At 35.7% G+C, this 13,535-nt stretch overlaps 1 protein-coding gene and 1 pseudogene across 24 annotated transcripts in view; both read right to left on the minus strand.

Moving 5' to 3' along the window:
- Nucleotides 1-2,610: 2,610 nt before the first annotated feature.
- Nucleotides 2,611-13,535, minus strand: part of LOC120875281 — a 137,389-nt gene continuing 126,464 nt past the window's right edge. For 22 of the 24 annotated variants that reach the window (XR_005723908.1, XR_005723916.1, XR_005723925.1 and 19 more), the window contains 4 exons: nt 7,404-7,533; nt 6,959-7,087; nt 5,013-5,126; nt 2,611-4,113 (listed from right to left, as the gene is read on the minus strand). Coding sequence is in view for 2 of the 24 variants with exons in the window: in XM_040257059.1 (XP_040112993.1) it covers nt 7,083-7,087; nt 7,404-7,533 (135 nt within the window). In the remaining 22 variants the exon portion in view is untranslated. The remainder of the gene's footprint in view (nt 4,114-5,012; nt 5,127-6,958; nt 7,088-7,403; nt 7,534-13,535) is intronic. The other 2 variants (XR_005723926.1, XR_005723924.1) reach the window with 1 other exon arrangement.
- On the minus strand, nt 12,932-13,002 carry LOC120875706 (annotated as a pseudogene).

The raw sequence follows: 13,535 nt of genomic DNA on the forward strand, positions 1-13,535 counted from the left end.
AAGTTCTCATTACTGATATGAGATGTTAGAAATATTAAAAATATTTATATATTACATAAATATATGAAATAAAAGGAAGTACAGAACATTACAAAAGTATGTGTGGGTGTGTGTATCTATGTATATACTCACACACATTTTGGGATGTGTATCTGTGATGTGTGTATACATATGTTTGAAAGGAGACACAAGAAACCATTAACACTAGCTGTCTCCAGGAAAGGGAAATTGGGTGGCTATGGAAGATAGAACTGAAAAAGTAAATTACCTTTCACTGAAAATCCCTTCGTAAATTTTGAATTTTGTAACATATATTATGATTTTAAAAATGAAAATGAAAAATGTAAAATGCTTCTGGAGGAAATCAGTGTTATGAATTCTCTAACTTATTTAAAAATACCCTAAAAGCATTATGAAGTGAATATGGCAAAATGTGGTAGAACCTGAATTACTGGTATTTGCAAGGTCATAGTTCTTTTTTCTTTATACTCTGTATGCTTACAATGTGTTAATTATGAATTTTTATAAAAATCAGAACAGAGGAAGTCTTTCATTACCAAGAACAATTTAAAATCAATGAATTACATATGTTTAAGAATTCATTAGGAAAAAGCCCACAAGGGAATGTAGGAAAAATAAATAAATTAAAACATTAAAAAGATACACTGATAAGTAAATACCAGAGAGCTGACTGGGGAACACAGGAATGGACAGTGAATGATACTAAAAATCCATGAATCAAACTTATTACATTAAAAAAAGACAGCAGAAATAACCAAAACTGGATGAAAATGGATATTAGTTGAAATGAGAGAAATTAATGAACATTTTGTATTACTTCATTCTACTGTGTTTGAAAATCTACTTGACTGTGATTTTCTACTAGGAAACAAATTAAATGTAAGGTATAAAACAAAAAATTAGCAATAACCATAGAAAATGTGAAAACCACCAAAAACACAAAGGAGAGTTCAGATGACTTAAATTGTGTGTTTGCTTAACTGCTGATGAAAGCTAAAGCTTTCCAACCTATTCTAGAGCATAGAATAAAAAGAAAATCCTAAAATATTTAAGCACAATCAGAAAATCCAATATACAAACATGACAAAAATAGAACGAAAAATAAAATTACAGATCAATTTCAGTTAGCAGTATGCCTGAAAAAATTCCAAATCAAGCTAAGATACTCATAATTCAATAGTGAATTTAAAAACCAACACTTTTTTAACCAAAAGGAATTTGTTGAATGAACAATAAAAGGAATAAAAAATTTCAATACTAAAAATGGATTATTTCACAATGACAAAAGTTTAAAGAATAATATAATTGTGTATGCAAAAAGCATTTGGTTATCCACCACTTGGTTTTGATTAAAATTCCTTAAGAAATATATAAAAGGTAAGAGACTTTACCTAACATAATATATAAGAATCTGAAATTTAAAATTAGCATTTTGATGACTGAGATCATTTACATCAAAATAACTTACCTATTGGAACTAATAAGACTTGATACCACCCCTAGCAGGGTCTTATAAACAAGACAGAACTGTAAACCAACAAATACACTCAAGTTTGTTCATCTACCCAAACAGTTCTTCTATCATTGATAACATATTATTCACATAACGAAATAGCTCATTCATCAGACAAAAATGTGATTATCTAAATTCAATCAACGTTTTCATCTTACTCTTTCACCAAGTTTAAACTCTCACAGCATGAATCTTGCCCACTCCTAACCAGCTCCTTGCTTCCCTAGTGACTCGGTGGTAAAGAAAAGCGCCTGCCAATGCAGGAGATGTGGATTCAATCCCTGGGTCGGAAAGAGCCCCTGGAGAAGGAAATGGCAACCCACTCCAGGATTCTTGCCTGGGAAATCCCATGAACAGAGGAGCCATGGGGTTGCAAAAGAGTTAGATATGACTTAGTGACTAAACAACAAGACAGTTTTCTGCCTTGAAAATCCTACCTTAAACCATCATCCCATCCCTCACGACCTTAATTTCCTGCTTTTGAAATACTACTAAACCTTGTCAAAGTGCTGTTTTCCCTTTCTGCTGTAGTTTTAATAAACTCAGCTTTGCTTGCTTATAGCTGTCTCTGAGAGTCTTTTTGTGTAATAGACCAGAAACAACATGCTGGTCAAACCAAGAAGGGTCCATCAAAATCTAACTAGATCAAGGGTGGGTGATATTTCCACAATCCAGATAATCTGGGAGAGGAAAATCACAACTATCAGTATTTTCAAAGGATTTAGTATGTAATTTGAAAAAGAAAAAATGAAACTCCATGAAAAAGAGGAAGGAGACCACTAACCCTTAAAACAACACAAAACTTTTCAAATTAAGAAAAGAAAAATTAAGTAAGAAAATAAACTGAAAGAAGATACTCCTGCCACAAAGTGAAAATACTAACAATAATTTAAATTACTGAATAAAAAGAAAGACATACCTTGTCCTTGAATAGGAAGACTATTATTAAAAACCAATTCTCCCCTAAATTAATTTATTAAAAGTTGATGAAATTGCAGTCTAAACTGTAATTTCTTCTAAGAGAAGACACGAGACAGGAGGCAGAAGAAGAGACACACAGACCCACAGAACAAAAATGGAGTCAGTCACAGATGAGAATACAGCATACGTGTAGGATGGCATTACAGATAAATGGGCAATTATTGGCAAATAATCGCAGGTAATGGCAAATAACTTGGCAACTTTAAGATTTCAAATAAAAAAATTTCTGTGATTTAAGAACTTGAATTAAAAAAACACAAAAGAATTAGAAGTTAACATAGGTGAAGAGTTCTATGGGATCAGTATAAATATCTTTCCAAAATGACATGAACTCAGAAGCCATAGAAGCGAACATGGTTATACCTGGACATATAACAATCAAATACATTCTTATAACAAAAAGGAAGCTTAAAAGTGTGTAAAAAATATCTGTAATGCGTGACAATCCAAAGCTTATTCCCCCAATAATAAATGAGCTCTTTGAAATCAGTGAAGGACTAAAACCTCCCCGCAGCCCCAAAATTGGACATAAAAAGAAAATAAAAAATACAGATGGCTAATAAACATATGAAAAAATGATCAAACTCAAAACCAAAAGAAATACAATTTAAGACAATAGTTTGGGCTATCACACTGGCAAAGATTTCAAATATTCATAAAATTCATTATCTGTGAGATTGTGGGAAAGTTCACAATCTCATTCATGGTCATTTGAGGATCAAGTTGTTACCATGTATTTAAGGAAATCTTGTGATCATTTTCAAAATTTGAAATATGCATATACTTAATCCCAGTATTTTAACTGCTAAGGAATTTATTATGATATAATAGACAAATGCAAATTATTGATATATAGGGAGGTTCACTGCACAGAAATTTTTGGTACTAACATAAATATCTATGAATAAAAAATGTTTGAAACATTTAATTATATTTCATGTACAAAACAATCATGCAGTCATTCAACAGATGACACAGATATGTATTACTGAAACAGAAAAAAGGGCATTGAAAAAATTGTTAAATGAAAGCAAATTTGCAGAATAATGTGTACAATATAGCTCTACTTCCAGAACCCCCTAAAATAGCTTGCGTCTGTGTGTGTGCATCTATCTGCTTAAAGAAGGCACACAACTCCCTTAATAGAGGAAAACTTGGAGATAGGAGAGAAAAGGGCACTTAATTTATATATTAGATGTTTAGATATGCTTTGAGTTTTTGAAAAAAAATTTAATAATCTTATTTTTTTAATTACTACATGGCAAATGAAAATTATAAATGTATATTTATGGGAGTACTGAGCAATTCCATCACTTTGAGTTTCTTGTGCAATATAATTTCCTCTACTGAGGCTCCTGGGATTGAGTCAAGTGGAAGCAAGGGAAACAGTCACCATGCCCAAATTAAAGTCTCATCGATGATATCCCAACATGAGCATTTCTCAGTTAACCATTTCTTATCTGCAGGAGGTATCCACTGCAACACAGGAAAGAGAAGAGTTTCCATGCACAAAGAAGACTGTCACTGTATTGGAGAAGCTGGTGGCAGAAGTAATGGCACCTACAGTAACAAATCCACCTTGTCTCTGTGGTCATCACCTGCAAGGACATAGTGGGGAAAATTGGCAAAAGTGAGGCACACATTTTCTCAGGAGCCTGTCCGAGGGCTATGAAGTCCTTGTACACTCCTCTTCTACGTGTTCTGGAACAAATCTACCCAGAATACACAGAGAAAGCCACATTTTCAGCAGCTGGGTACCTGCTATGGCCAGAAAAATGACTAACATTTCTTAAAATCAAGGAGGCCAAACACTGGTGATACTTTTTCTCCTTTGCTTGGCCAAAAAATGGAGTTCTCCAACTATTTCAGACTTTTATCTGTCTCTTTCCCTCTGAATTTGACTCATTAAAGTGCTAGGTCATTCATTCATTGAATCAATTATTTCAGGCAAAACTACTTGTCTACCCTTCAGTCTGAAGATTACTGAGAATTACTATATCTCATGAATACAATAATTCTCTGTTAACACAAGAGATCCAGCAAAGAAGTTTAGTGTGTATGTGTGTGTGTGTGTGTGTGTTAGCTGCTCAGTCATGTCTGACTCTTTGTGACCCCATGGACTGTAGCTCACCAGACTCCTCTGTCTGTGGAATTCTCCAGGCAAGAATAGTGGAGTGGGTTGCCATTCCCTTCTCCAGGGGATCTTCCTGACCCAAGGATTGAACCCAGTCTCCTGCATTGCGAGCAGATTCTTTACCATCTGAGCGCCCAGGGAAGCCCGAGAAGTTTAGTTTATTAGATAAGCAAAGTACTAACCAAGATGTAGAAAAACTATGAAGGTATGTAAGAAAAGCGTTATCTCTTAACTCATTACACAATCTGGCCTTTTAATTAGAATGTAGCCATAAGACATAAATCTTCAGAAAACTGACACCTAACTTCCTACCCAGATGTGGTTGCTCCTAGAAAGCAAGGACTATTCTGACAAAACCCTTACCTTCAGAGGCAGCCCTCAGACAAGAGGGAGGCAAAAGGGATCTGTCTGAAGAGTCTTCCTTCAGGGGTTTACTGGTATCGTTCATGCCCAAAAGAGCTCCCAGGAAGTCATCTTCTGAGGGGTGGAGGGGGAGAAACACCACTTCCAGTGAAAAAGGCGATTCAGCTGAAGTTGGGAAGTCACCCCTTTTCCATACTGATTTCATTTGGAAGCTGCTTCCTGCTCTGTTATACAGCACTGAAATTATAGCTAGCTGCTCAAAACTCTACACATTTCAATATTAACACCTTGTATCAGAGCCTTTCTCTCTGGTGCTTTTCCAAAACTGACTGAATTACCTGGATCCCACTGAAAATTATGTTTCTTTTCTATCGTTTTTATTATTTGTTCTGCTTAGATGGCCAGGTTATTTATAAGATCACTCTATATCGTCTACTCATATATCTATTCTCAATAAAAGTTTGTTGAGAAACTACTCTATGATAACCTACTAGGAGCTTGTGTCACAAAAATGAACTTAAAAGCATCATGCCATTAAAATTAAAACCTCATTTTGTGAATCAATCGTACAAAAAGAAAAAACTGAGAAGTAACTTAGTCAATGGTCTTACAGAGGGAGATTCACTGATAGCGATGTGAGTCTAAATATCAGTAGCATGTTATTGAGTTTAAAGTGCAACCAGACTGCTGCTTTCCTCTATATCCACCAGCCCTCAGGAAAACAAAATGAGAAAAACAATAGCATTCCTCATGGAATCTACAGAATCAGTAATGATGCTTCCTCTCTAAGTTTAGTGATTTATGTCTTGTCTAACTAGTGAAAGTGTAAGTTGCTCAGTTGTGTCCAACTCTTTGCAAACCCATGGACTATACAGTCCGTGGAATTCTCCAGGCCAAGATACTAGAGTGGGTAGAGGTTCCTTTCTCCAGGGGATCATCCTAACCCAGGGATCGAACTCAAGTCTCTCACATTCCAGGCAGATTCTTTACCAAATGAACCACCAGGGAAGCCCAAGAAAACTGGAGTGGGTAGCCTATTCCTTCTCAGCAGATCTTCCCAAACCAGGATTCGAACTGGGGTCTCCTGCATTGCAGGTGGATTCTTTACCAGCTGAGCTACTACAGAAGCCCTCTGTCTAACTAAAGACTTGTCAATTTCATCAATCTGCAGAAATCTAGGTTTTGGTTTCATGGGTTTTCCCTGTAGTTATGCTGGGCTTTACCATTATATCATTGACCTTTGCTCAAAAATTTATTATTTACTTTGGGTATTCTCTGCATGATATAATTAATAACCTTTTACTTTCAAGCAGTTTGTTTTTTGTTCTGAATTATCTCTCTTAGAAGCAATGTGCACCTGTTTAACTTTTTAAATGAAATCTTCCAGTTTCTTTTAAATTTAATATAATAATCATGTGGTTAGATTTGGGTCTAACATTTTCCTATTCATTTTCTAGATGTCTTATATATTGTTGGTTTCTCTGTTCACTCTAAATTGCCTTTTTATATTAAATAGACACTTCTTATTCCACTATTTTAATTAGTTGGTAGTTTTTTTTTTAAGTTGGAATTATTTGCTTAGTATTGACCCTAGGGTTTGTAAGAGGCACCTTAAATTATCACAATCTATTTCAAGTAACACTAATTTTGTTACCTAACCTTTTATATATCTGAGTTTCAGAGAAATGATTCTATCAACAGATCAATGACTGAAACCGTCTTTGGCCCTGGCATGTTTATAAAAGCAACTATGAGCCTAAGATATGTGACAGTCACTAAACACTAAAGATCCCACCACCACAGGACACACAGGCATGCCAGTAAGTCACGGAGACCAGCAAGCAAAATCAGTGACCCAGTTTCATGCTTGACTAATACAGACAGATTCTCACTGTCACTGTAAGTCCCTAAAAGAATATCAGTATACTTTAGAACAAAATGCTTACCTTTGTGAGAATTCACACAGGCCTTTGAGGATGGAGGCAGAATTATTCCTAACACTTTTCTTTATGTCTCATCTCAAGGGGAAGGAATAAGCTCATCCACACGAAACCTAGTTTTTGGAACATGTCAGTCTGTGGGAAAGAATAAATGTGCATCTAGATGAGAAGTAGGATGAGTTCATTTGTCAGCATAAACAAGACAGGAGTGTTCACTATGTATATGCATGTAATACATATAATCACTTTTCTGAGATATTTCTGATATTATTCAAAAGACTGATAGAGAAAAAACTGGGGGTGGAAAAGTGCCTCATATGACTCACCAGATTATTAATGCTTCACACTCTTTGGTTTAACAGACACCTCATAAAAGCAATAAAATTCTAAATTGCTTAAAAACATAGTAAAAATAATCTAGCAATATACATTTATTACAACTGGATATTACCTCTAGAAAGCATTGCTGTGAATTTTCCCAGAGAAAGGAGCTCGTACAAGTGATGAAAACAGCACTTCTTTGGAGTGGCAGTGGAATTCCAAGCAGCAAAATATCCCTTCTCTCTAACATCAATTCCAGTCTACAAAGCACAAAGGCAACCAGGGAGTTGAGAGATAAAATGTTCTTAATGGAATATCTAGTAACAAGTTGTTATAAGAAATACATCAAAGATATTCACTGGGCAGTCAACATGACAAAAACAATAAATGCTCACTCTTTGGAACATATTTGTTTAGAAATATTTTTTCTAAGGCATTGGTATTCTTAGATCTTTAAGCATATTAGAAATTCCACTTGGGGTATATAAAAATGGCTAAGGAAATCCATGTAAACAACAACAACAACAAAAACTAAAAACAAGAACTGGAAATTGAATCATTTCACACGTGAAAATGTTTAATGTAGTATGTAGTTGAAGCCAGTACTCACTGTGTAACTCTCTTGGTTGATGGGAAAAAAAGAAACAAAGAAACAATGATTCAATCCTAGTGAATGGTTGGCAAGCAAATTAAAATATATTGTGAAGGTCTTACATACAGTAACTACTTTTCAATTACCAATATTTGTTTCAGTTACTGAAGAAAAATAAACATTATGTTCGTATTTTGACCATCTATAAATAGCCCTTATGAGAGGACTTCAGCAGCTCAGACAACTATGTGAATGGCTCAAGTGTAGGTACAACCATCTTTAGAATTTTTAGTGCTCACATGCTAATTTCTACAGGCTCTGTTTACTACAAGTGTATTCATGCTACCAGCTAAACACTCAAAGAGTTGCAATTTCACCCTCAAATTAAAAGCAGAGACATAACTTTGCCAACAAAGGTCCATCTAGTCAGTTATGGTCTTTCCAATAGTCATGTATGGATGTGAGAGTTGGACTATAAAGAGCGCTGAGCACCAAAGAATTGATGCTTTTGAACTGTGTTGTTAGAGAAGACTCTTGAGAGTCCCTTGGACTGCAAGGAGATCCAACCAGTCTATCCTAAAGGAAATCAGTCCTGAATATTCATTGGAAGGACTGATGTTGAAGCTGAAACCCCAATTTTTGGCCACCTGATGCGAAGAACTGACCCATTGAAAAAAACCCTGATGCCGGGAAAGGTTGAAGGTGGGAGGAAACGGGGACGACAGAGGATCAGATAGTTGGATGGCATCACTGACTTAATGGACATGAGTTTGAGTAAACTCTGGGAGTTGGAGATGGACAGGGAGGCCTGGCGTGCTGCAGTCCATAGGGTCGCAAAGAGCTGGACATGACTGAGTGACTGAACTGAACTGAAATGAGAAAATGTACAGTTCAGTTCCTCTAATGCATGCAAGAAGCTAAACTTTCCAATATCATAGTTCTTCCTGGTACCACACAAATGAAATCACTGATCTTCTTGTAAATATTTTTCTTAGGGTGACATTATAAGACCTCAGTTTCTCAGAAGTGATTATCTAACTCATTTTGTTCAGATTTTTTTTTTTAATTTTACTTTACAATTCTGTATTGGTTTTGCCATACATTGACATGAATCCACCACGGGTGTACATGCGTTCCCAAACATGAACCCCCCTCCCACCCCACCCCCACAACATCTCTCTGGGTCATTAAATGAGATCAATTATTTATAGCAATTGATACATATATGAGTTTCTAAAATACAGCATTGCTCGCCTCAGAAGGTATAAGTCCAAAGGTTATCACTTATCCACCCTACTCAGTTTCGGAGACTAGACCCCACAGCAGTGATCCAGGCCCCTAAGGATGAGCCTTTCCTTCATGTTGTATCTCAAGGGGGAGGAATAAACTTGAGCTCTATCCTTGTTACGTTGTGGGAATAGAATAAAACTGTGGAAAGATTAGAAGTAAACCAGTCCATTGGTCTGTCAGTCACAAGACAGTAGGGCTCAATAATGTAACTGCCTATTAAATAAGCATTGCTCTGCTGGAATGTTTCCAATATTATTCCATCAATATTAATTGTGTTAGGCTTTGGTCTCCATAAGAGCAAATATTGTCCAACATTTTCAGCCAAATTAAATGTGCAATAAGACTGTCTGAACATACTTAAAGTTCCAGGAAAATGTTGACCTGGTGAATAATTCAGTCACAACAATGCACATATAATGGATATATATACTCTGTAAACTAAACCTCAGAATTATTTTATCCTCAAAGGTGATCCAATGGACTGGGGAAGACTAACCTGAAAAAAGCCATGATAGGGAAATAAAGAACATTATCTAAAAATCACTTATAGTGCTTGAGCTCAGGAACACGGCAATTTGCAGGGAAAGCACAGTTACACTACACCTGATGGTACAGTCACAGCAAAGCAGGCAAGACTCACACAGGCACAACAGTTATGGAAATGTGACTGAGAGGGTGGGAGTGTGCAGAGAGGAAGAGTTAGACACTGAGATCTCTCACCATGAAATACTTCCCATCCCATCGTCACAGTGATGCTCACCAGGCCACACTGCTGAGGATTCAGTGATATTTGGGCAAGCACATCCCTCAGTAGAAACAATTTCTCTCTGCCAGACTGGCGAGGAATAGCCTTGCCATTGTTTCCATACTTAATTTCTATATGAAACATCAGCAGGAAGGTGGAAAAAATAAAAAAATTCTGGAAAACTACAAAAAGAAGCCTCAAAGAATCACCAGATTTTTAAGTACTCAAACTGTTTAAACTGATAGACTGTACAACACCAATTAAATTTTTCATTACTTAAAAAGTAATAATTACTCAGGAATTTATAAAAGATTAGATGTTATGTTGAGAGTGCATTATTGAATTTCTTCTTAGATCAGGAGCTGGCAGAAGTAATAAAACCAGCTTTTCTTTGGTGGGATAAAAATTCTATGCAATTGAAATATTACTTCCAACTTACAAACCACAGAGGAAATTAGAGGAGTTGAAAAAGAAAATCTTTCAAACTGAATATTAATTGATCTGAGATTTAATTACACACATTTTTTGGCCACTGTGTGACAAGAATAAAAATACACTTTGTTCCATGCAAGAGGAGAGTATAGAAAGTCATTTGTTCTAAGATCTGGTCAAAGTCTCTCCAAAGGACCCTTAGAATCATTCATTAAAACTGGGATCTCCCTTAAAACACATATGAAACAGACTGAAGGAATATGAATATTAGCCTATAAAATTTCAAGATTTGGAAATGCAATGACCTCACAATTTAAAGTATTTAGTGTAGCATATACCTGACCCCATCACTCAGATGTCTAGAAAATTTGTATTTGGGTGAGAAGGAAAACAACTGTATGCATTTTTGTGACAGCTAAAAATCTAATGAGCCAACTCATTAGTAAAGACCTTGATGCTGGGGAAAATAGAAGGTAGGAGGAGAAAGGGACAAGAGAGGACAAGATGGTTGGATGGCAACATTGACTCAATGGACATGAGTTTGAGCAAGCTCCAGGAAATGGTGCTGCAGTCCATGGCATCACAAAAAGTCAGAAACAACTGAGCGACTGAACACCACCATGAACAATCGATCAAATGCCCAGAGTATAATAATTCTGAGTGAATGGATGTATTAGCCAAGCACTCCAAGAGCTTCCATCTCTCCTTACACCAGATACTTATAGACCTCTGTACAGCTCATTTCCCTTAATATATACTATCAGGTGACCTTTCAAGCACTTCATCCTACTTGGTGCTTATATTAGACCAAGCTCTCTCCACATTTTTTGTCTCGCATGGACCCTGGGAGCGATCTCAGCTGAGAAGTGATTTTTTTCACTCAGTTTGTTTGTATCGCAATGAGGAAGTCATTATTAATCCAGGCACATTAGTGAAAGAGACTTTGATCCTAAGATATACGGCAGACTCTGAGCACTCAGGGTTCTGACACCCTCAGACACACTGACCCACAGTATTCAATAATGGAGACCATTCATCACAGTCAATGACAGCCCCATGACTGACTAGCACAGCTAGAATCTCACTGTCATGAGTATTACAGGGTTTTAAAAGAATGTCAGTTCTTTCCAGACAAAATGCTTACTGATGTTACAATTCCCATCGGCTCTTGAGGATGAGATGGTAAAATTATTTTCAATACTTTCCTTCATGTCACTTCTCAAGAAGGGACACATTCTTTCAAATGAAACTCAACTAATGGTCCATATAGAGTAAAAATATGGAAAAATGAGATTATATATGTCTATTTGTCAAACAAGCATAAGACAAGAGGGCTTATCATGTAGCTTCATATCAAATATACTCATATTACTTTACTAGAATGTTTCTGATATTATTCAAAGGGAGAAAGCACAAAAATCTCACAAATAAAGGAGACAAAATACTGGACACCTCACCAGATAATTAATAACTCACATTATTTGGGTTAATAGACATTTAAAAAACTAATTATCTACTTGATTAAACAAGTATAATTAAAATAAGCCATAAAAAGAAAATTTGTTTAAAAATGGTTATTACCTTTAGAGTGCATTATTTTGTTCCATCCTAAGACAAGGAGCAGGTAAAAGTAACAAAATCACCCTTTTTTTATGGTAGTGAGTACTCCATGCAACTGAACTGAACTAAGTGACTGAACTGAACTGATTTCATGCAATTCCAAAGTCACTTCCATTTTCCAAAGCACAGAGGAAATAAAGGAAGTTGTGAAGCAAAATATTCCCAATTAAATGTCAATTGATAAAAGTATTATTTTAAAGAATTAACAACAGATATTCACTTGATAATCTATATAATGAGAAAAAAATTATGTTTGTCCCTTGGAAAAGGGTGGTGTAGAAAATCAATTTTTCTAAGACCTTGGTCTCAAATTTGACCATTAATTCCTCTTGAGTATTACTTATAAACCCACTGAAGGAATATAAATATTAGCTGATGATGTCCACATAAAATTCCAATTGGGTATTTAATCATTTCATGTTTTAAATGTTTAATGAAGTATCTAATGTAATCCATCATCAAATATCTAGAAGATTTCTCCCTACATGACAAGAAAAAAAAACTTATCCCACTCTTTGAATTAATGGGTTAATAAGCAAATTAAAATATATCATAAGATAATCTCACAAATGCAATAAACTCTATTTCCCATATTTCTTTTACTTAAGAGATAAATGACAAGCAAAAGCTAGTAATTTATTTCTAATTAGCTATCTAATAGACCTAAACATGCTGATCCTCACAAAAGACTTTAACATCTAAGGAAACTGTGTGAATGCCCGAGGATAAGCACAAACATTTCTTGCAATGTTTTATCATTTATGTCTGGTTCTCCACTGTTTGTTTACTATGTGTTGCCTGCCAAGCACTCAGAATTTTCATTTTACAATGATTATTCATAGTTTTTGTTCAACTCATTTCCTTTAACACATGCTAGTATCTTGGTTTTCTAATACCATAGTCCTTTTCTGGGAGTTACCACTAGCTGACCAAACTGAGTCCCATCCCAACACTTCTGTCTAGAGTGGTCTCTTATGCTGGACCTCAGTTCACTGTCACTCATTTTGTTCAGATTCCAGTGAGATCTATTTTTAAAGTCATCATCAATCCAGGCACATTTGTGGAAGAGACTTTGATCCTGGGATGTGTTGCAGACATCGAGCTCTCAGGGACACACTGAGAGCTATCTATCTCCCTGAGACACACTGGCTCACACTATTCAATCATAGAAACCAGCATCAATGGTGACCCATCACAATGTTTGGATTATATGGGGTACCAGTGATGGCTGGTTAGCATAGCCAGAGTCTCATTGTCATTGGAGGGTTACACTCCCTGAGAGTAATGTTAGTAGTTTCAGGACTACTTACCAGCATGGTAATTCCTACCAGCTCATAGGATGAGAGGCAGAATGATTCCCAATATTTTATTTCATCTCAAGTCTCAAGGGAAAAGAATAAAAGCATTTATATGAAACTGAGTTCTTAAGTCCATGTCGATCTGCTGGCATAGAGTAAAATCATGGAATGATGAGAAGTATACATGTCCATTTGTTAACCATGCATAACATAAGACATTTAGTATGTCCAAGTAAACAAAGAGTTCCAAAGAATAGCAAGGAGAGGTAAGAAAGCCTTCTTCAG

The sequence above is a fragment of the Oryx dammah genome, unplaced genomic scaffold, assembly GCF_014754425.2.
Source record: "Oryx dammah isolate SB20612 unplaced genomic scaffold, SCBI_Odam_1.1 HiC_scaffold_16, whole genome shotgun sequence".
NCBI classification, from domain to species: Eukaryota; Metazoa; Chordata; class Mammalia; order Artiodactyla; family Bovidae; genus Oryx; species Oryx dammah.